The sequence below is a fragment of the Kuraishia capsulata genome, genomic scaffold (genome assembly GCF_000576695.1).
Source record: "Kuraishia capsulata CBS 1993 genomic scaffold, Kuraishia_capsulata_scaffold_7, whole genome shotgun sequence".
Lineage (NCBI taxonomy): Eukaryota > Fungi > Ascomycota > Pichiomycetes > Pichiales > Pichiaceae > Kuraishia > Kuraishia capsulata.
The window spans coordinates 623,092-643,912 of record NW_019172956.1 but is presented as its reverse complement, the minus strand read 5'-3'; the positions used below and the strand labels follow the sequence as shown (position 1 = coordinate 643,912).

The following is a 20,821-nucleotide window of genomic DNA, read 5'->3' as shown; positions in this document are numbered from 1 at the left end:
CTTTGCGCTCAAAAAAACTGTCTAGGTCTCTTTTCTAGACTGTCTCATATCTGTCATAACATAGATCTTCTCTTCAATCTCGTTTGTCACACTTCGTGTCTCTCTTCTCGTCAAACTTGTCTCCTCTCTCCAGTCTCATCATCTCACATTGTGCTTCTCCCGCCTTCTTCACGCAGCCACACCCGTCCTCAACGCATTCAGCTCCATCGATTTCGTCTGAATCTCCGTCTGGGTCGTCTCAATTTTAGCCTCGCATCTCTTGCTGTATTAATAGTCAGTAGCAGTCCAAACACCCATCTAGTAGTCTACACTCACATCTCATCCTCGATAAACTCAAGTCTCTTGTCGACATTCATGTTGGCCTCAGTATTGTCCTGGGGAAGCAGAATAGGGCCCACCAGTTTGTATATCTTGGCTTCATCCCCCAACTTGTCAAACTCGGCCTTGACAATCTTGTTCTCCTGGAACTGAGTCTCCAGTCTCTGGCGGTTCGACACAGTGTCCTGCAGTTCGTTCTGGAGCCTGTTGAGGCTCAGTGAAAGGTCCTCTATCTTGGTTCCAGTTGACGCCATTTTGAGAGATTCGGGATCAAATTTCCTTGAAAACACGAAAGCAAAGCTTCTACATTTGAGGACATGGCCGCGTTGTAGGCGATTATCGAGTCTCGGGGAATTCTGCTTGCGCCACGACCCTGATTGAAATATCGCCTCTCGCATTTAGATGGATGTGAGGCTTGGGTATACATCTCCAGACGCCATTGCAAGTAAATTACGCCTGAAACCCCGTTTCTGTGTATATTGGAAGCATATCAATCATGTTGGTAAGTTTGATTTAAATTGGATGACTTTTGTTTTTTCTTTTGTCTGTGTTCCATACACGTTACTAACTTCCCAGATCAAACCGTGGACCGAACAACCTGCTCCGAGACACTTACTCTCTGAACTCGAGTCCGGAGAGGAAGACCCTCTAACGGCATCTCCTTCATTGCTACCAAAAGTTGAGTATGTGCACCTTCATTCTGCGAGAACTGAATATTTGGTGGTGGCGTGTTCTGCTACTCGCATTATCACTGATGCTCTTGGACAACTACCTGGAGTTATAGAGTCCGGCAGAATCGTTATCTCGCCCGTGAAAGACGACAATGATTTGGAATATATTGCTGAATTTGATGAGGATGAACAGTTGTACGTGAACGAAGAAGAATTTAAGGATTTGAAGCCTGTGAGTGTTCCAGTTTATACAGTGACTCTTGAGACTGGGGTGATATCTTTTGTTTCCGTTCCAAATCTTGATAATCGGGTTTACCATGCAATTGCACGCGTGATTTCTGCTGAGATTCCCTTTGATACGCTCCTTGGGATCGGAACTTCTGAGCTGGGTCGCGATACCATCGAGGTGCTGAAAGAAGGATCTGACGATAAGCAGGCCAACAGCTTGATAGCCCAGCTGCAGCCGCTCGCGCCGCCACATTTCATCACTGGGCCAGTGGCAAGTATGGCTGCCACCGTCAAAGCACTTGGGAAATCTGTGCTTGTTCTTGTGGTGAATGGAGAAGGTGCAATCCATTTGAATTTGGAAAAGTGCGATCTGGACTTGCTGGTAGATTGTGGACTCGTTGTGGAGTCGTATCTGCATCCTGGTCCAGAATTTATGAAGAGTGTTAAGGGAAGTGCTATTGCAAAGAGCTCAGTGTCTCTCGGATTGTATATATGAGAAAAAGAGAGAGCTAAAATCCAAATTAATTTCACAAATTTGCATTTGTAGATTGGGTAGAAATGTGAAAAATGTATGAAACTAGAAAAATCTACCAATCATCAGAACAAGAACCTGGGAAGCTCAACTTTTTACATTTCCTCGGCTATTCAAACATCGTGATCCATCTTAAATCACTAAAACCAGTCAAAGTAATCAAATTTGTGCAATCAACCAGTTCTATCAGAGTCAATTAATCCAGAAGGAGGAACATAGCCCAAGTCATTCATCACGTGACTGACATCTAGATCTCGCTAACCCCAGAACTGACCTGTATCATCGTCTCTTATCTTTGTACTTTCCATTCACAAAACAACTCATGAAAAGTAAGTTATCGATCTAATATTTGAAAGATTTGTTCTGTTAGATTTTTAATCTGCTGTCTTCTCATACTGACCTTGCAAGACCCATTATTAGCACAGATCCCATTAGTTGTGTCTCCTTCAGAGCTAGGAAGACCCTCAACTCCCTCCTTCACACTCGCGCGACTTCCAGCCGAATTGTCCAAAGATCTTTTGGAAGAGTCAATTGCTGATGCAAATGATGCTTTACGGATGTGTCGAAAACTTGCTGCGGACGTAGCGGGCATTGAGGAACGAAAGGCGCCGTTTGAAGCCTGGAAGAAGCAGGCAATCCGCAAGGTCGCCCCGGGATATCTTGATAATGGCCTTCACATCATGTCGCCAACAAGACGAGGGGAATCAGAGGTGAAGGAGGAAGAAAAGGTAGAGGAATTCGAGGAAAAGGATCAGGCATTGAACGGTCTAGAACAGCTGATTGCGAACGCAAGGATTAGCTAGAACTCAGGCGTTCACCGGAGACAGGAGAACGCAGTACAGATGATATGCAGTTGAAAAACGTAGTTGGGAAGACCTTTTCATCTCAGCCAATCGCCCACTGGCACCAGCATACCCAATAGAGTGGACAGGCAGTCATGGCACATACCAGACTATCAGGGCTACCAAGAACTCAGAAAAAGCGCTGAAACTTATATGAAGGTTTTGAACGACAATCAAGATCTTGCAGGATTTTCAAACTTGTCAGAAATGTTGAAACTGTCACAATCCTCGCATCGTCAACTCCAGCTCTCGACAGCTTCGCGTTTTCCTCACCTACTCTTACCGCACCGCATAACTAATTGCGTTATTTTATAAATAGCAAGCAATCATTACAACCATTTCATTCGCACAAAATTCCTGTGATTTTATCGAATTTTTTTCCGCATAACCCCACTACATGCCCTCTATATCTCCATGCCTCTCCAACATTTTGGACGTGCATACCCCAATCACATAATCATCATCACGAATCACCATCGTGGGGAGTCATCAGCCTTTCCTCCTTCCTCCTTTCCTCCTTCTTGCCTTCGCTCTCTCAACCCCCAGCAACCCGAAGTACCATGCCATTAGAGTTGTTCTATGCTAAGGGCAACAATGCCAAGGCATTCTCGTCAAATCTCAAGCTAAACCTTGCGGTTGCTGCGTACGCCGCACAGCTGAAAATCTCTGTCGATGCCGACGGTTCCAAGCCGTTCTTGCTCCACGAAAACAAGACGAACTTCACTTTGATCGAACCAAATGCTGTTGTGCAGTATCTTGCTGCTTCTACCAGACCGGATGCCTTCTCTGATACCGAGGCTGTGAAAACCGAACGGTTGACAGTGTATCCCGGGTTGTCATCCAGCAAGTTCGACGCCGGAGCTCTTTCCAGTGCTTCATTTGCCAGTGTTGATGTCACATCTCCTGAACAAATTATTCTGTTCTCATCTTTGTATCCTCTCGCTAAGAACAGCTCTGCTGAATTCGCCTTGAAGAACTGGTTCGAACAGTTTGCCTCTGCTGTGCAAACTGCAATTGAGGCTACTTCAGCTGTAACCAAGCTGGAGAGACCCAAAGCTACGAATACTGGGGCCCAGCAACTCAATGAGACTGTTTTTGTGAAGAAAGTGACTGGGGCAATTCTTCCCAAAAAGGACGAGCGCAACGTGCTGATCACCTCTGCGCTGCCCTATGTTAACAACGTTCCTCATCTGGGAAATATTGTTGGATCTGTTCTGAGTGCTGATATCTTCTCCAGATACTCCAAGGCTCGTAATTATAACACGCTGTTTATTGGAGGAACTGATGAGTACGGTACTGCTACCGAAACCAAGGCTTTGGAGGAGAATGTCACGCCCATGGAACTGTGCACCAAGTACTACCATTTGCATTCCGATATCTACAAGTGGTTCGAGATTGGCTTCGACTACTTTGGACGTACAACCACTGACAAGCAGACCGAAATTGCCCAGCACATTTTCTTAAAGCTCCATGAAAACGGGTTCTTGGAAGAGCAGGTGATGCATCAGCTTTACTGTTCCAAGCATAAGGGTTTCCTTGCCGACCGTTATGTCGAGGGAGAGTGCCCAAGGTGTCACTATGATGATGCTCGTGGTGACCAGTGCGACAAGTGCGGAAACCTACTGAATCCTTTTGAGCTTATCAATCCTCATTGTAAGCTGGATGGTGAAACACCAATCCCCAAGGATTCCACCCATGTCTTCCTTTCTCTGGACAAATTGCAGCCGGAATTGACCAAATGGGTTGATGAAGCCTGCACTAAGGGCCGTTGGTCCAAGAACGCCAAGACCATCACGTATTCGTGGCTTAAGGAAGGTCTCCAGCCCCGTGCTATCACCAGAGATCTGGTTTGGGGTACTCCTGTGCCATTGAAGGGTTTCGAGGACAAGGTGCTGTATGTGTGGTTTGACGCTTGTATTGGATACATCTCCATAACAGCTAACTATACTGATGACTGGGAGAAATGGTGGAAACAACCAGATGATGTGCAATTGTACCAGTTCATGGGAAAAGACAACGTGCCCTTCCACACCGTTGTGTTCCCTTCTTCGGAGATTGGAACCAGGGAGAAATGGACTATGCTCCACCATCTCAACACCACCGAGTACTTGCAATACGAGGGCGGAAAGTTCTCCAAATCTAGAAACATCGGTGTGTTTGGTGATAATGCCCAGCAGACTGGTATCCCACCCTCCGTGTGGAGATACTACCTGGCCTCGGTCAGACCAGAAACCTCTGACTCGCAGTTCTCTTGGGCTGAATTCATTGGAAAGAATAACAACGAGCTACTGGCCAATCTGGGTAACTTTGTGAACCGTCTGGTGAAGTTTGTCGTTGCCAAGTACAACGGTGTTGTTCCTGAATACAACCCAGAAAATTGTCCCAACTACAAGCAGACTGTTGCTGATGTGGACGCTTTGCTTCAGTCGTACATCACTGAAATGGAAGAATCCCATCTTAGAAAGGGACTTGAGCTTGCAATGGCCATTTCCGCAAGAGGAAACCAGTTCCTCCAGGACAACAAACTGGACAACTCGTTGTACAATGATCATCCAGACAAGTCGGATGCTGTTGTTGCGATTGGTCTCAATTTGATCTACCTGGTCTCAGCAGTGATCACGCCTTACATGCCATCGACCACTGCTGCCATAGAGAGACAACTCAACGTTCCAGCATTGGCCATTCCAGACCGTTTCAGTCTTTGGATTGGTGGTGGTCACTGTATTGGCAAGGCTGAGTATTTATTCAAGAGAATCGACGAGAAGAAGGTGGACGAGTGGAGGGCCAAGTATGGTACTGGTTCTAAGTGATTCTGGAATGAAGACGAGACTGTTACGGCTAAGTAACCCCGTTACGGTAATAAACGTTTGATGAAGAAGGTAAGTAGGAGGGACGCCATTTCGGTCAGCCGTAGAGTATTGTCTTAAGTAAGGACGACCAGTGCTATCTTTTCACCAAATCATACTATGCTGACCTTTTTTCAGAGAATTTAATTACATTTTCACCATGAATTTTCAGCCATTTTGATCACTGGTCTGATGTTCTTTCTGATCTCCGCATAGACGTGCACACTCCAATATGCATCCCAAATTTTTCACCCTTATCAAACGAAGATTGTTAGCAGATCAAACTGTTACTGATATACAAGACTCCACCAATTGGAAGAGACAATGAGTGCAGAACTGGTTGCAACAGCACAGAGGCATTTGGCAGGAATTTCGCTGGAGGTGGTGTCACAGGGTGCGGAAGCCATAGTGTTCACCACTGAGACGCATCCATATCTGAAAACGAAACCGGCTTTGGTTGACAACAAGACGAAATTCATTGTTAAATACAGGCCACCCAAGCCTTATCGTCATCCGCGTTTGGATTCACAAATAACACGATCCAGAACGGCGTCAGAGGCCAAATTGTTGCAAAAACTGTTGCTGCTTGGAGTGGATGCTCCGAGGCTGTTGGCGATGGATGGCACGAATGGGATCATCTGGATGGACTTTGTTGGTTTCACACTCGAAGATGGAACTGTAAGCTCTCTGAAGAACTGGTTGTGGCTGATGGAGAGAAGACAGGAGGCTGTACCGGAAGACCACGCCAAATCTATCGCTCTTGGTGCGGTCGCTGAGGATATCATGAAGCGCGTTGGTGCAATGGTGGCCCAATTGCACCTAGAGGGAATCGTTCATGGTGATCTTACAAGCTCTAATATAATGCTCAAAGCTTCAAAAACCAACGAAGTGGAAAGACCCACGCTGATTGATTTTGGTTTGAGTTCCTACTCGGGTCTCGCTGAAGACAGGGCCGTTGATTTGTACGTCTTGGAGAGAGCATTGACAAGCACACACTCCGTGTATGCCAAAGAGTATAATGGCTTTTTAGTGGCGGGTTACGAAGCCGCCCATAAGCTTAAAGGCAAACTAGGCGCCAAGGCGTGTACAGAGACATTGAGAAGATTAGAAGATGTCAGGTTGCGTGGCCGTAAGAGGAGCATGCTGGGGTAGTGCCCAGTATCTTAGAATGAATAATGAACCATGATATGAGAATTGAAGCACTTGTAGGAAAAAAAAGAAGAATGAGATACTTGGGTACTCAGAATGTGAGCTGTGAGGAATTTGGGCTGAATTCGGGCTGAATAGTGCCAATTTTGGCAAATAATATAACTGGTAAAATAAAAAGGGCCACCCTAAGCTCTTACAAAACTATTTTTTGCAAATATCAGGTAATTTTTCACCGTTTCTTGTTTTTTTCAAGGACTCAAATCTCGTCTTGGGCCAGATACATCTGTGAGCCGCACGCACAATATTTTTCAACACGCGTTAACAGAGCATCTTCTCATGATACTCCTTCTCAATCACATCAGTAAAGACTACTACAACATTTGCCATGTCGCGATATGAAGAACTAATCAATTGCTCGGATGATGTCTATGACAAAAGTATGGAAATTGTAACGGCCTCAAAGGCTGGAAAGGTGTATGGCGACGGCCTTGACTTCGCGTCTCTAGACCATTGGAGGAGAGTCGAGTTGCCGACAATTTTGGCCTCGAGAAAAGACACGCATCTTACCCAAGACGAACTGAGTCTTCTAATGGAGTGGAAACTGGCAAAGGGTAAGTTTCGGCCGACTCTGATGAAGTTGATCAGATCCAACGACCAAGCTGAGAGTGCTACGCGAGCCGCATTCAAAGCGATGATGGCATACTACGATTCCTCAGCTCAAATTTGGCCCGAAGTTGATCTTGAGGGATTTTCCAGCGCTGTTTCAAAGGCTGCCGATATTTTGTGCACTTTAAGAGGTGTTGGAATAGCAACGGCATCTTTGGTGCTTTCGCTGCTCAGTGAGGTCAAGTCCAAGAATGGTACAGTGGTGGTGCCTCCATTCTTTTCGGACGAGGCATTTCTATACTTTGCAGAAAGCGCCGGAAAGATCAAATATACCAAATCTGAGTACATGAAAGAGTATTTGCCCAAAGCTTTCGAGGTTGGAAAACTTATGGACAATCCTGATCTGAATGCTGTTGAAAGTCGGGCCTGGGCTATGTTCAAGAGTCAGGCAACCGTGAAAAGGTCTCTGGAACCGACCAAACAGACCAAAAATACGAGAAACACTAAGAGGCAGAAGAAGTCCTGAATATATACAACATGCTAAAACAACTCTTTTGCGCATTTCAAGAGTTTTAAATGTTCATTTTTCACGTTATCGTCATAAGCTCTAGGCCCTCACCGGCACCAGAGAAACAGCATCCGCCACAGGGGTCTTCTTCGAATATTGCATGTATGGCGAATACGATATTGGCAGCAAACGATCCAATGCTACATTTTGTAGCAACGAAAACACATTGGAGCTAATCCAATATAGCGATAGAGCAGCTGGTGCTTGGGACGAAACCACCATCAAAAACACCACGCCTATACGCGAGGTGTTAATCATAGCATCAAACATAGTTGGACGCGAATTTCCCTTTCCCTTGGATGTCAGTCTCATCAGACTCAATGTTCGGTTGTTCCATTCGATATTCACCAGTGCCAATGCCTCGAGAACAATCGGCAAAATTGTATACGGATCAGCGTAAGTCAGATCAGTCACCCAACCAAATCCCTCTCTTGACAAAGAAGGGTCCAATGGCCTGTCACTTGAATGCCATCCTTGCCATCCGGTCAGTGACCTGAACGTGAAACTCAGAGAGAGCCAAACGGGTATCTGAACTGCAGGTAGCAGAACTGACTTCCAGACCTGACAGCCATTTTTCTTGAAGAGGACTTTCTGGCGTTTACGATTCTCCTTTGCCGCTAAGACGACGATTTTCTCGTAACTTAGGGTTTCTTTCAGAGAATCCAGCGGGTCCTTCGAAAGTTGCCTGGCCTGGGCCTGTGATTGAGCATGAGCTGCTAGCTTCATCCGCAGAATTGGGCCTGTGGCAGTTATCAGTGGGCGCAGCGAATTTTGCTTTCTTAGCCTGATTCTTTGAGAAATAGCTATCGGAAGAGTCGTAATTGCTCGAAATCCAAACGTGAACATGGGTATGAAGGCCCACCACGGCAAGCCAGTGGTAGCATGGAGACTTTGAACTAGTTCTGCCGAGGAGCTCACCAGGTCGGCAAAACCGCATCGCTGAGCTGGTTTCCGATAGGACTGATGCCTTATGACATTTACTGTCCCTCTTTTGAGCGAAAACATAGAGTTGTTACCAGGTATATTGGACTATCATCGCTATCTTTAACTCACTGGATCTGATGATGCACTAGGATCAGTTTTACACGGGGCTCCTAATCTCAAACCCAAGACTTAAGCCGTGCGCTTCAGTCGCATTCAGTTAGCCGACCGCGTATCTCAACGTCCATCCTTTTTGCTATTGAGACTTGGAAAACTATGGCTTTCTCATGGGGGGTATGTTTACAATACAGATATCTCTAATCTGAGGAAACAGATCGCGAATAATCGCATAAAAACACGCTGTACAGGACACTAACCAAATGCAGCTGCCGTTCATCGTGGCCGGAACCGTGATCACCGGATGTCTGAACTCAATCTTCACAAAATACCAAGATAATCAGTGTGTGGCATTTTGTGACGATCCCGTGAACAGAAAGCTATTTGAGCAGCCTGTGTTGCAAACACTGGTGATGTTTGTGGGGGAGTCCGGTTGCTGGCTGTTCGTACTAGCATCGTTTTTATCAGCTCGGTATACCACTAAATATCAACGAGTTAGTGAGACAACGCCTCTTGTTTCCACCGTTGAATCCAGTATAAAGACAGAACTCCGCGCTGGTCAGTCGTTCGTGCTTGCGGTGCCAGCTATATGCGATATCTGTGGAACCACTCTGCTTAACCTTGGATTGCTCTACACGCCGGTGAGCGTTTATCAAATGACCCGTGGAACTCTGATCTTGTTTGTGGCACTATTCTCAGTGCTGTTTCTCAATCGCAAGATCTCGCGAATCGAATGGACTGCATTGTTTGTGGTTGTGTTTGGGGTCTTTTTGGTGGGTCTGGCCAGTGGAGGAAATGGAGATGCGAGTGACGGCCCCTCTGCCTCTTCTATTGCCATTGGAATGTCCATGATTTTTATTGGAGAAATCTTCTCGGCAAGTCAGTTTGTTGTTGAAGAGTACATTATGTCCAGGTGGACCATGGTTCCAGTCAAGCTAGTTGGATGGGAAGGCACCTATGGGTTTGGTGTTACTCTTCTTGGAATGCTGTTGATGGACTTGGCTGCTGGTAATAAGGGAAGAGGGGGACCGTTCGATGTTTCAACCGCCTTTTATCAGCTTATCAACTTCCCCACTGTGTGGATGTCCTCCGTCGCAATCATGTTTAGCATTGGAAGTTTCAACTTTTTTGGTTTATCACTAACAGATCGCTTGAGTGCAACAGCCAGATCTACAATTGACACCTCGCGCACTCTGCTTGTATGGATAGTTTCGCTTGCCCTTGGATGGGAGAGCTTCAAGTCTATGCAGTTACTGGGGTTCGTTTTACTGGTATTCGGAACGCTTGTGTTCAACGGTGTTATTCAGATTGCCGACTGGAAATATGTGCCGCAGTGGATCAAGACTGACAGCCAGACCAGAGAGAATCTGCTAATCAACGTTGTTGACGAACAGATCGAGCGGATGTAAGCGGTTAAGAGGGGGTTTAGAGGTCTTCTTGGTAGATCTCGCTCAGAGGATTAAGCGCATACGGATGCTTGTCTCTTTCATATTTTCCTATGTACAAAGAGAATTATATCTGAACTCAGGCCGTAGTGGCGCCTTAGAAACGCCAAAAAAATTAGACGCCCAAAGTTCTGGCGGCTACGAGCACAGCCGCACAAGCCCTGACTGTCATCCATAATGCGGGCAAACAAGACAGGGGGCCATGGCTTAGAGTAGATACGTATGTTTGGGTTATGACAGCAGCACCTCTATCGCAATAAAAACCACACTTGTTTGACCCAAAATGGACAACGGAAGACTGTTCAAGTTTTCGGCATTTAAATTGCCCAATTCGGCGACGGTGAGGGCCGTCGGTGTGTATCTGTCGGGTGCCCTAGTAAGTTCTCATTCTCTTGCCGCTAACAAGACCTGTTAACTAACTCCCCCTCTAGTATGCTATTGGATTCTGGGTTATGGTGGATGCGGCCATTTACTCTAAGTCAGTGAATGCATCCGTGGTCCACGTGACGTTCATCGACTGGATCCCTGCCATCTGCTCTTCATTTGGAATGCTCATAGTCAACTCAATCGAGAAGTCCAGACTGCTCAGTAGCGAAGGTGGTTTCGGGTCCAGCTCGACAACGTGGCAGGCACGACTCGTTTTGTTTCTCGGCTTCTCTTTGTTGGCCATTGGAATCAGCGGCTCGTTTTTGGTGTTGATTTTGAAGTTCCTGGTCAAAAATTTCACCTCGTTCCCCACGGTGGGCATGGGTGTCTCCAACGTGGTAAGCAACGCGTGCATCATGTTGAGTTGTATCACGTTGTGGATAGTCCAGAATCTGGAGGATGACTACAGTTACTCGCTGGCACTATGAGAGGATGGAAAGCTTTTAGCAATAACCGATTAGAGAGTATATATTAACGAAACCACCTGGGAATTTGTCCGATGCAACTATAGAAAAAAAAAGAATAGGGGTGGAGCCAGGGCACTTTCTATCAAGAAGATTTGTCTGCCAATTAAAGGTTTTGTCTAGTGAAGAATGTGCCATTCAGAAGTCTTCATCGCAAGCGCAATCTCACATACGGCAAACGGCAAAACTTTACCGTTTAGAAACGCGGAAAGTAATAGTTCTCGCCCAGAAAGCCATGGCATGTATAAGCCCTGGATGTGGTGCTTGAAACGCACCTCATTTCAACAGCGAATAAGGCAGTATTTTGGAAACGTCATCTCCCAAAATTTGTAGTTCGAACTTGCTGAAATTGTAGAGCTGCGGAGTCACCACGATGCTTGGACGGTTGCCACTTGGAGTCACCTTAAATCCTGGCTGTCTCATATCCGCAAAGAAAGGATGCACCAACACATGGCGAGGTCTCAGTCGCCTCTCTGGTTCATACACCAACACGCGCATTAGCAAGTCCAGAGCCTCGGGTGCGGCTTTGGGGAACACCTTGGTGTATCTCGCCGGAACGTCGGATGCAAACAGCCGGTCCTGGTACATGGGACCGTCATAGGAAGGGTTAGATTTGAAGATGAATGAGCGATCCGGTGGTCCCAGCAGCTTGCTTATTTCCTTGAGCTGAAGCAAGGGGTCCTGGCCTTGGAATATGGGTTTTCCCATGAGCATTTCGCCCAGAACACAACCCAATCCCCAAACATCTATCTGCGTCGTGTAAATCGTACAACCCACAATCAACTCTGGAGCCCGGTAATATCGGGAACAGATGTAAGAGACAGAGGGCTGGTGCGGCTCGAGCTTCTTTGCTGAGCCAAAGTCACAGATTTTCAGAATCAGACTCGCAGGATCAATCAAGATATTGGAGGGTTTGATATCTCTGTGGCAGATGCCAAGGCTGTGCAGATAGTTCATTGCCCTTGCGATTTGGAAAGTGTATACCTGAACATGGGGGGTGGGGAGCACATAGCCGGCATTGTAGAAGAGCTTGATCTCTGTCTGGAGGGTGCACGGCAGTGATTCCATTACCAGATGCTGGTAAAGCTTGTCATGATCACTCTTATCTGGGTAATTGTAAAAGAATTTGAGTCCCACGACATTGGGGTGGTTTGTGTTGCGCAGGATCTCAAGTTCCCGCGACTTATATTCCGTCTGGGCAGGCACTTTTTTGATGGCAAATGGTCCCAGCCATTCTCTAGTCTCTGTGAAAGAAAGAGAGGCCTCCATCACAGTTCCGAACGCACCCTCACCTAACTTGCGGTGCTCCTGGATCACCATAGGGTGCGTAGAGCCGTCTTGTTGGTTCGTCACGCTCTGAACAAGGTATTCGGGGGTAGTTTTTTGGGCCCCCAGCGAAGGCAGTCCGTTGAATACGCGCACCATAATTCTATCAAGCTGAAGCTGGTAGATTTGGTCGGAATAAATGTCTTCAATATTGCAATCGCAGGCGAAGACGTGTCAAACTCCAGTTACCACACAGAGCTCTAGAGGCTTGTCCAAAAGAGCACGTGATTTCGCAAAAACAGACTAAATTCCACCAGTAACACACGCCGCTTAGCAGTGCAGATAATCCGTCTCCTGGAGCTTTTTCAAGCCTTTCGAACGGTTTCTCTGGAGGGACTCAGAACAAGGAACAAGTATAAGAGACCACACACACACACAAAACAAGAGCGGATCCAGCACTCAGCCACTCATATTGGTTCGTGCACACCCCTCCATCGTTGAGAAGCGAGTGAGATTTCGCATTTGCAGGATTGGGATTTATAAGGCGGAATATACACATTGTACAATCATTTCACAGTATTTCGATGTTCTCGTACATAAGAGCGTTGAGGCCACTTAGCCTAAGGGCGACTTGTGAGTTTTTTTTGGACGTTTTCAGTGCCCAGTTTCGGTACTAACCATTCCCAGACGCTACGTCGGCCAAACCGTTGACGTTCAGCACAGTCCTGAAACAGGCAAAACAGCAACCATCGATGAAGTCTGCGACTGCCACTCCAGCTTCTGTTAACACAACGCAGGGTGTGAATGAGGAGATTGTCAGATATATCATCCACGCCAAGTTCTCGCGGAACAACACGATTCTCACATTGACCGGGGTCTACAGGGATCTGAACTACGAGAGACGCAATGCTGACCAATCACATAACCAGCATGTGCTTTACCATCTTCAGTTGCCTGAAAGGGTGCTGACAAGTCTGAGTACAGGTATGCTTGGGTTTAGGGGTATGCACAGAAGTGAGCAGGAAGCCGGATTCCAGGTAGCTGCCAAGCTGTTTTCGATCATGGAGCAGAAGGGATATCTTAACAGGCCTCTCGAAGTTAAAATGACTGGATTTGGAAAGGGAGACCGTGGGTTCCAGGATGCTCTCTTTGGAAAGGAGGGGTTTAACGTCAAGAACAAGATCGCGCGAGTCAGTAACGTTACCCCCCTCAAGTTCGGTGGTGTGAAGGGTCCAAGGCCTAGAAGAGTCTAGAACGTGTATATATGGAGTCTAACCAATCCTGAACATAGAATCATGAATTATTGATTGGTGCTGTAGAGTATTGGAGAAATCATAGTGCGCCACACAAACTTTCAGGATCCAGGTTGGTGTGCGACAAACAATATATCACGTGTTTTCACTTCTTTTTTAACACGTGATGTAACTCAGGGCAACAAGACCGCTGCCTCATCCCTCCGAGCCCTCTCTCCCTCCTGGTACAATTTTCCAACCTCTTGAACTCTTTTGGCTGGACTCTCAGCTTGCGTTCAGATCATCAAATCACAGACACAAAATGGCTCCAAATAGTATGTTGAACTAGTATCACGCTGAGGTATTCTTCGAAGATGGTTTGGGGATATGACAAGACTACAAGACTTTGAGAAGTTGCGCAACTTAAGGGCTTGAAGTGAAACATTGAAAAATCTACAAACCATCTGAAAACAAGTGGTATCCTCACTGAGATTTTCACCGTCATCACCAGTTTACTAACCTAATCCTTAGCCGCTGTTGCTGCCAAGAAATCTGCCCTCAAGGGTGCCTCTTCTTCCAAGAAGTTGAAGGTGAGAACCAACACCTCCTTCCGTCTGCCAAAGACCTTGAAGTTGGCCAGATCTCCAAAATACACCAAGTCCGTCCCACACTACAACAGACTGGACGGTTACAAGATCATCCAGAACCCAATCACCTCTGAGACCGCTATGAAGAAGGTCGAGGACGGTAACACTTTGGTGTTCCAGGTTGACCTCAAGTCCAACAAGTACCAGATCAAGAAGGCCGTCAAGGACCTGTACGAGGTTGAGGTGGAGTCCGTCAACACTTTGATTAGACCTAACGGTACCAAGAAGGCGTTTGTCCGTTTGACTGCTGACTACGATGCTTTGGATATCGCTAACAAGATTGGATACATCTAAACTAACGAGACTAATACGGAGGGAGAAGATTAATCTAAGATTTGAAATATGAGATGTAGACCCATTCAGAGTGTAGTGAAGGCCGTTTTGATGGTGGCATTGAATTTATCAATTTGTAGGTGGTCCTAGAGACCAAATCTTAGTGGGCTATTCTACTAAGATACTACAGTGAAGAGACTCTGCAAGACATTGCCTGACACAGTAACGCAATTGGTTGGGCTGTTTGTTGTTTAGAATTGAAATAATTGCGTTTATTCGTCGTTCTTATCGAATGAAATTTGCTGTGAGTTTTTCAAAAAAAAACCATACGGACTTTTAAAAGTTTTTCATGGGTTTTCACGCTTTCAAGCTCTATGGCTAGCCATTATCCCATTTAGGCCCTTCAAGCTCTACAAAAAATTCAAGTTTCTCGGGATCTCAACTATTTTCAAATCGATCAAAACCTTCTTAACTTTTGCTATTGTCCCTCCGAACCTGTCGCTGACTCTCGAAGTACCAGCTCTTACAATATTATGCCCTATAAGTCCCAAAAAGCACTACTGCATGATCATAATTTCCAATCTGCATGATCCCACTAGACCAGTCATTTCATCAAACATATTTTAAAAGACCATGAACACTCCCTAACCTAACATATATATCTCCGTCTAACCCTTGATAAAGGCCGTGCCCTTGGCAATGTTAACACCCAGCTGACCCACTGCAACCTTGAGCAGCTCTTCCTCCTTCGCGTTAACCTTCTCCAAAACGCCATATTCGATGCTTTCAACACCCTTTGGCCCAAGCCCGACAGGAATGGCAAAGAAATCGAGTTCACCACCAAACTTTCCAACCAATGCACGTGTCTCCTTGGCTCCGCTCAGACTGTCGTCCTTGAGATACACGAATGCAGAAGAGGTGCTCTTCTCGCCATTCAGACCCTTCAGAATCTGGTCTGCTAATTTGTAACCGGCATATGCCATGGAGAGAGTGGCAGAACCAGCTCCATTTTTAGCCTGAACCACCTCATCACCTCCGTATTGAACACGGTGAACGAGGGCATCCACCTCGGCATCCGACAGTTTAGAGTAGCCAGGAAGAGACGAAAACAGTGGCACAATGGTCTCGCCAGAATGTCCACCGACAACAGCAACATCCAGCTTAGAAGCCTTGGCACCCAGCAGCCCAGCCACAAATGTGTTGGAGCGAACACAGTCCAGTGTGGTCACACCCAAAAGACGACGAGGGTCGAAAACCCCGTGCTTAGCCAGCACCTCCTTGAAAATGGGCACGGTTGAGTTGACTGGATTCGAGATAACCAGAACAAAGGCCTTGGGGGCGTGTGTAGCGACTCCGACGGCAAGGTCACGGACGATGCCAGCGTTGATGTTGAACAGATCGTCTCTGCTCATGCCCGGTTTGCGTGGAACACCGGCTGGGATTATTACAAGATCTGAATCCTTAAGTGCTTTGGCTAGACCATCGTCAGCTGGCAGAAAGGACTCTAGCGACGAGTCTGTGTCGATGTGCGAAAGGTCCGCACCCACTCCGGGCACGTTCACCACGTCAAACAGCGATAGCTGGTCCACCAGCGGATGGAGCTTCACCAGCAGCGAGAGAGGCTGACCGATGCCTCCAGCGGCACCGCAAATTGTAACTTTGGTCATGATAGTGGGAAAAAAATAGAAACCGCCCGAGAAGAAGGAAGATGGTGAAAAGTGCTTAACAGGCCTCGGGTCTTAACACTATAGATAAGCCGATGGGGAAATCGCGCAGCAATGATACCGGATGACAATAACAACTAAAATGATCTCGCAATATACGAGATTCCTTGCAAAATATATGGAAACCACAAAATAATGCTTGTTCTAATAGTAAGATAAACAACACCAACGGCAACCTCCCCAGAAAAAAAGGGGACGCTAGGCGCTATTTAAACAAAAGCTCCACACGAGGGGGGGGTGGCAGCTTCTTCAGAAAAAGGTGTGACCTCTTTGCAGAATTTGAGTATCACAGCGAAGAAATTTTGGTATGGATTTTGGTGGGGGCCGCGAAAAACGGCGGGATATATCTAAAATTTGGGTGAAAATTTGATATTTGTGATCACGAACGAGTGTTTATTTGATATGTATGACTAGATATCGAATTTTATCTATGTGTAGTGTTATTCTTCTGCATATCCGTGTTTTGGCCTATTTCTAGACCTACCCCAAGACCCCACAGAGGGGGTTAAGCGGTTAGGCTATTAAGCATAGCGTAGCCCCTCTACCCGCCCGGATTGATTTGACACCCCGGGCGTTTGTGGTAATGGTTCCGGCAGGGTCAAAAGAGAGTGGAGATTTACAGATTGCGTTTGGTTACGTTCGTTCCATTGATCCGTCCGGTGGGAAGGGGAACTAGTCGGGGACGGGTGGAGGAGTTGGGAAAGGGTGTTGGAGAAGGGCATTTTGAAGGGCAATGATATCACGAGCACGGCAGGGTCTATGAGTTGATTTTCGGATTATATCAAGGGGGGGGGGGATGAGTGTGGTGGGGTCTTCTGGTGAGTAGCTTGTTAAGTAGTACTGTGTGCAGCTGGACTATGCGCAGCCTGCAGCTTACTTTGTGACACATCCTAGTGGCCATACTTAGTGTTTTGTCTGGTATGGCTTAGATTTCGTAAACAAAACTGGTTTTTTGGCTGGATGATTTTGTCTGAGGAAATTCAAGAGGTCTATTTTTTTTTCTGGTGAAACCCACGTTTAATTCTTGAAATGTCTAGCTTTTTCGTTGGCCCATACATAGTGTCTCATGCAGGCTCAGCTTAGTCTTGAATTGGTCCCCACGGGGCCTATTTCATAGCCCAAACCATAACAAAAACAAATAGTAAATAACAAACAAGCCTCCGAATTTCGCGCGGGAATAAACATCAGAAGGACAGTTTGGACTGAAGCAAGGTCCTACAGCGGGCGTACTACCACGTCTAGAGCCATACTTAGTGGCCCTTCCCCATACTAATCTGCACGGTACCACTGTAGCCTCCCACTTCAGATAACCACGTTAAACCACCTCCTAGAGCAAAGCTGAAACCCATTGCCCCGGCGCTCACACTGTAATTACGGCCCCGACTGTCCATCTACACCTGCTTTGACATTGGAGTCGTCTTGTCTGATGCTCATCTCACTCTTCCCATTCTTCCCATTCCATCTCCGGGGCACATGTGATCGGCCGGTGAAAAGGAACCTCGCCCAAGTACCACCCGTCTAGTTCTTACAATTACTGGCTGTCTCACTTTTTGACAGCCGTTTGAATCTGGTATTTCACCCGGGTTTCTACGATATCTGTCCGCCTCGCCGGTTTTCTACGAAGATATCTTCATGTCTAAAAGCAAGTTGTATTTTTCATATGTTCCTCATTTCTGGGGTTGTTATATCTCCCAATTTCCTGTATTTTTTTGTTCTTCCAATTTGCCCATTTCCTCAATTCCAGTCCCTGTCTCCCCAGGTCCCTAATCTTATTCCAGGGCATAGTTTGCCCGCTCAACAGCACTCATCCGCTCGAAAAACACGTGCGGTGGAGTACACATTCCAAGCGCGCGAATTCCAAGTCGATCCAAAAACTGAAGGCCATAAACGAATGAGGCATTTACCCAGCCAAATCCCTCGGTGGCTACTCCCTTGAAGTCCGAGCCCTGGTTGCCGTATTCGGCTTCTACCCTGTGTGGATCCGAGCCCCGAGTCACGTCGTACTTCTCCACCACGATGCCGTTGTAATCCACAAAAGCTTTGGTCATGAGATAAAGCCAGCGATAGCAGATACGGCGTGTCACACTCGTATAGCCATACCGATTCAAGCCGACCCATGCCAGGATTTGCTGGGGAGCCCATCCAAAGGGATAGTCCCATTGACGAGAGGGTCTTGAAAGCGAGATTTCTCCACGACTGCGCAGTGTTCCGGCTGCCAACCCTCCCAGTTCTTCAAAGCGTGGTAATGCCTTAGTCACAAGCATGGCAGCCTGTTCTTTTGTGCACAGTCCAGCCCACATAGGCCAGAATGTTGTCACACTCTCGTAGCACGAAGGTTGGCCAGTTCGAATATTGTAGTCAAAATACATGCCTTCTTTCTCGTTCCACATCAGCTTGTCCATGGTCTCTTTGCGTGCCTTTGCACGGGAAAACCACTCTGCGCTCGAACCAACGTCTCCTTCCCAATCTTCAAACTTGTCGTCAAACACATCGCGGATCACAGTTCCAATGTCGATTTCGTATTTGTACAGCAATGAATTGAGATCAACTGTTGCTAGATCGGCACAAATTCCTTCCAATCTATATGAGGTGTCATGGCCACTCTCACGTACTGCACGGTCATGGACAAAGTATTGGTCCAGCTCCGGTACGGCCACTTCACGAGAATTGTACAATCGTTGGAATTCCTCGATAGAAACGCCAAACTTTTCCGCATATGGCCGCAGGAGACTCTCGAAATGGGTTGACTCTGTTTCAGGTGGAATACCCAAACCATCCGGATGGTACGTAGACAATCCTGTCTTGGAGTCCAAGCGTGGTTCAGAACACCAAACCGTGCGATACTCTTTAACAGCTGCCTGGAAAGCCCTCTTCAGAAACTCCAGAGGCTCCTTGTAGTAACCATCGTCATCCCATTTGTGGCTCTTCAAATACGCGTAGCATTTGATAGCCATATCTGTGAGAAATGGTGGCTGGGACCGACACAGATAGTACGAGCGATTGGCATTCAAAATCTTGCCGTAGAACCTAATCTCGTAAATGAAATTCTCCACCATTCCAATAGCAAGGTCGATTCGATCATCACACAACAGACCAAGCGACTCCATATAAGAGTCCCAGCCATATTGCTCGTTGAATCGTCCACCAGGAACTACATAGGGAAACCCTTCCAAAACATGTTTTGCCGAGTCGGCTTCAAAATCCGACCCCGTCTCTTTGGCCAGTGGTTTTGACCGCATTGCCAGCGTGAGAAGCCCGGGCTTTCCATTGATGCTTTGGACGTACTCGGGAGTGATCTTCTCTGGAAGATACTCCACCTGGAGCTCTACCTCTGGGTGATCACGAGCAAAAGCCGTAAAGAACTCGAACTTTTCCGTCTCTCCGTGAGGTACGTAGATCCTCGGGAGCCTAGACTCTGGAGTAGTGTGGATCTTGGGATCGCGTGCCATTTCCACCAGATGAGAAGGCGACAATTGCCTCGTCAGACTTTTCCAGAACTGGGTCGTTATCATCCTCTTGAGTCGGTTGACTGGATTTTCATTGAGCCGGGCCTCGTCCAGAATCATCTGCTTGCGGCCCATTCTCTTGGCAATCGTCAGCTCTTGGAGCAAGTTGGACAGCATATATGTGCCTCTCACGTCGTACATCTTGAACCCATTGGAATTGGCAGTTCCCAATTTCAATACCTTGGGTCCGCGATCCTCGATCGTGATCTGGTAGTCCTGGTTAGTGTCCTCGCTCTCCAATAGCTCGGCCAGAGTTGAGTCGATATCGCTGATAAAAAATCGTTTGCTGACTCCGCCAAGTGCCCCGTCTGCACTTGCTCGTCTTCTGAGTCCACTTGATGTACTGGCACTGGAACCAGTCGGCAATTGAAACTGTGAGTTATTCACTTCTTGATTGTGGTACACAGGACCTCCCTGTGGAAGTTGCGACAACCCATCCAAAAACCCGGGAGGCAAAGGGCTGCTTGGCCGCGATGTTGCCAAAGCCTTGATATCATCGTCCTCGGCCAAGGAGAAGTTGGCACGTTGTCCACGAGTGGGGAACGGTGCCCCTGGTACAGGAGAAGCACGGCTTGATTGAGCCGGTGACGGAGTAGGCGAATTCGAGGCTGACATTATAGGTGAAAAAGTATGGCCTTGAAAGCCTCCTTGTTTCTTTGGAACGACAACGCTCATCGTACGAGTTCTTCCAAGAGAACTGGTCTTTTTGGCAGTGCTGGGGTCAGTCTGGGGGCCATAGTAAAGATCCGGGGTGGAGAACGGGTCCACGTCATCCGACGCCGACGACGTCCGTCTGTGGTAATAATCTTTGTATGTAGGCAGTTTGTCCGACATCCTGCTCAGATGCTGATAAGTTTTGTCTGAAAAACAAGTTATTCAGTGGAAGATACTAGAGAGAAAACTGGCCCAAACTGACACATGTAGAATACAGTGGAAACAGCCCTGTGGGATAAGGTCCATGCACGACCCGCAACGGGGAATGGTGGTGGGTGCACGACCAACAAGACCCAAAAATGGTCATGGCACTACCCTGGCGAACA

The 20,821-nt window shown here is 47.1% G+C and overlaps 14 protein-coding genes across 14 annotated transcripts; 9 read left to right on the top strand and 5 right to left on the bottom strand.

Annotated features, from left to right (window-relative positions):
- Window positions 1-168: 168 nt before the first annotated feature.
- On the bottom strand, window positions 169-572 carry KUCA_T00005810001 (uncharacterized protein; the record flags this gene model as incomplete). Its single annotated transcript, XM_022602741.1, has 2 exons — window positions 169-262; window positions 316-572. The coding sequence occupies 2 exons, from the start codon at window positions 570-572 to the stop codon at window positions 169-171; spliced, it is 351 nt and encodes a 116-aa protein (XP_022461800.1).
- A 242-nt stretch (window positions 573-814) lies between these two features.
- On the top strand, window positions 815-1,713 carry KUCA_T00005809001 (uncharacterized protein; the record flags this gene model as incomplete). Its single annotated transcript, XM_022602730.1, has 2 exons — window positions 815-820; window positions 895-1,713. The coding sequence occupies 2 exons, from the start codon at window positions 815-817 to the stop codon at window positions 1,711-1,713; spliced, it is 825 nt and encodes a 274-aa protein (XP_022461799.1).
- Window positions 1,714-2,071: 358 nt separating this feature from the next.
- Window positions 2,072-2,552, top strand: KUCA_T00005808001 (uncharacterized protein; the record flags this gene model as incomplete). The annotated part of the gene is made up of 2 exons (XM_022602719.1): window positions 2,072-2,078; window positions 2,170-2,552. 2 exons carry the CDS (start codon window positions 2,072-2,074, stop codon window positions 2,550-2,552), a joined length of 390 nt encoding a protein of 129 aa, XP_022461798.1.
- A 599-nt stretch (window positions 2,553-3,151) lies between these two features.
- Window positions 3,152-5,401, top strand: KUCA_T00005807001 (uncharacterized protein; the record flags this gene model as incomplete). The annotated part of the gene is made up of 1 exon (XM_022602708.1): window positions 3,152-5,401. The coding sequence occupies one exon, from the start codon at window positions 3,152-3,154 to the stop codon at window positions 5,399-5,401; it is 2,250 nt and encodes a 749-aa protein (XP_022461797.1).
- Window positions 5,402-5,761: 360 nt separating this feature from the next.
- Window positions 5,762-6,589, top strand: KUCA_T00005806001 (uncharacterized protein; the record flags this gene model as incomplete). Its single annotated transcript, XM_022602697.1, has 1 exon — window positions 5,762-6,589. The coding sequence occupies one exon, from the start codon at window positions 5,762-5,764 to the stop codon at window positions 6,587-6,589; it is 828 nt and encodes a 275-aa protein (XP_022461796.1).
- Window positions 6,590-6,971: 382 nt separating this feature from the next.
- KUCA_T00005805001 (uncharacterized protein) lies at window positions 6,972-7,718 on the top strand (the record flags this gene model as incomplete). Its single annotated transcript, XM_022602686.1, has 1 exon — window positions 6,972-7,718. The coding sequence occupies one exon, from the start codon at window positions 6,972-6,974 to the stop codon at window positions 7,716-7,718; it is 747 nt and encodes a 248-aa protein (XP_022461795.1).
- An 81-nt stretch (window positions 7,719-7,799) lies between these two features.
- KUCA_T00005804001 (uncharacterized protein) lies at window positions 7,800-8,765 on the bottom strand (the record flags this gene model as incomplete). The annotated part of the gene is made up of 1 exon (XM_022602674.1): window positions 7,800-8,765. The coding sequence occupies one exon, from the start codon at window positions 8,763-8,765 to the stop codon at window positions 7,800-7,802; it is 966 nt and encodes a 321-aa protein (XP_022461794.1).
- Window positions 8,766-9,061: 296 nt separating this feature from the next.
- KUCA_T00005803001 (uncharacterized protein) lies at window positions 9,062-10,207 on the top strand (the record flags this gene model as incomplete). Its single annotated transcript, XM_022602663.1, has 1 exon — window positions 9,062-10,207. One exon carries the CDS (start codon window positions 9,062-9,064, stop codon window positions 10,205-10,207), a length of 1,146 nt encoding a protein of 381 aa, XP_022461793.1.
- Window positions 10,208-10,526: 319 nt separating this feature from the next.
- KUCA_T00005802001 (uncharacterized protein) lies at window positions 10,527-11,097 on the top strand (the record flags this gene model as incomplete). Its single annotated transcript, XM_022602652.1, has 2 exons — window positions 10,527-10,619; window positions 10,675-11,097. The coding sequence occupies 2 exons, from the start codon at window positions 10,527-10,529 to the stop codon at window positions 11,095-11,097; spliced, it is 516 nt and encodes a 171-aa protein (XP_022461792.1).
- Window positions 11,098-11,409: 312 nt separating this feature from the next.
- Window positions 11,410-12,558, bottom strand: KUCA_T00005801001 (uncharacterized protein; the record flags this gene model as incomplete). The annotated part of the gene is made up of 1 exon (XM_022602641.1): window positions 11,410-12,558. The coding sequence occupies one exon, from the start codon at window positions 12,556-12,558 to the stop codon at window positions 11,410-11,412; it is 1,149 nt and encodes a 382-aa protein (XP_022461791.1).
- A 425-nt stretch (window positions 12,559-12,983) lies between these two features.
- Window positions 12,984-13,652, top strand: KUCA_T00005800001 (uncharacterized protein; the record flags this gene model as incomplete). The annotated part of the gene is made up of 2 exons (XM_022602630.1): window positions 12,984-13,032; window positions 13,087-13,652. 2 exons carry the CDS (start codon window positions 12,984-12,986, stop codon window positions 13,650-13,652), a joined length of 615 nt encoding a protein of 204 aa, XP_022461790.1.
- A 301-nt stretch (window positions 13,653-13,953) lies between these two features.
- Window positions 13,954-14,572, top strand: KUCA_T00005799001 (uncharacterized protein; the record flags this gene model as incomplete). The annotated part of the gene is made up of 2 exons (XM_022602619.1): window positions 13,954-13,966; window positions 14,163-14,572. The coding sequence occupies 2 exons, from the start codon at window positions 13,954-13,956 to the stop codon at window positions 14,570-14,572; spliced, it is 423 nt and encodes a 140-aa protein (XP_022461789.1).
- Window positions 14,573-15,219: 647 nt separating this feature from the next.
- KUCA_T00005798001 (uncharacterized protein) lies at window positions 15,220-16,218 on the bottom strand (the record flags this gene model as incomplete). Its single annotated transcript, XM_022602608.1, has 1 exon — window positions 15,220-16,218. The coding sequence occupies one exon, from the start codon at window positions 16,216-16,218 to the stop codon at window positions 15,220-15,222; it is 999 nt and encodes a 332-aa protein (XP_022461788.1).
- A 1,826-nt stretch (window positions 16,219-18,044) lies between these two features.
- KUCA_T00005797001 (uncharacterized protein) lies at window positions 18,045-20,615 on the bottom strand (the record flags this gene model as incomplete). Its single annotated transcript, XM_022602597.1, has 1 exon — window positions 18,045-20,615. One exon carries the CDS (start codon window positions 20,613-20,615, stop codon window positions 18,045-18,047), a length of 2,571 nt encoding a protein of 856 aa, XP_022461787.1.
- Between the last annotated feature and the right edge of the window lie 206 nt (window positions 20,616-20,821).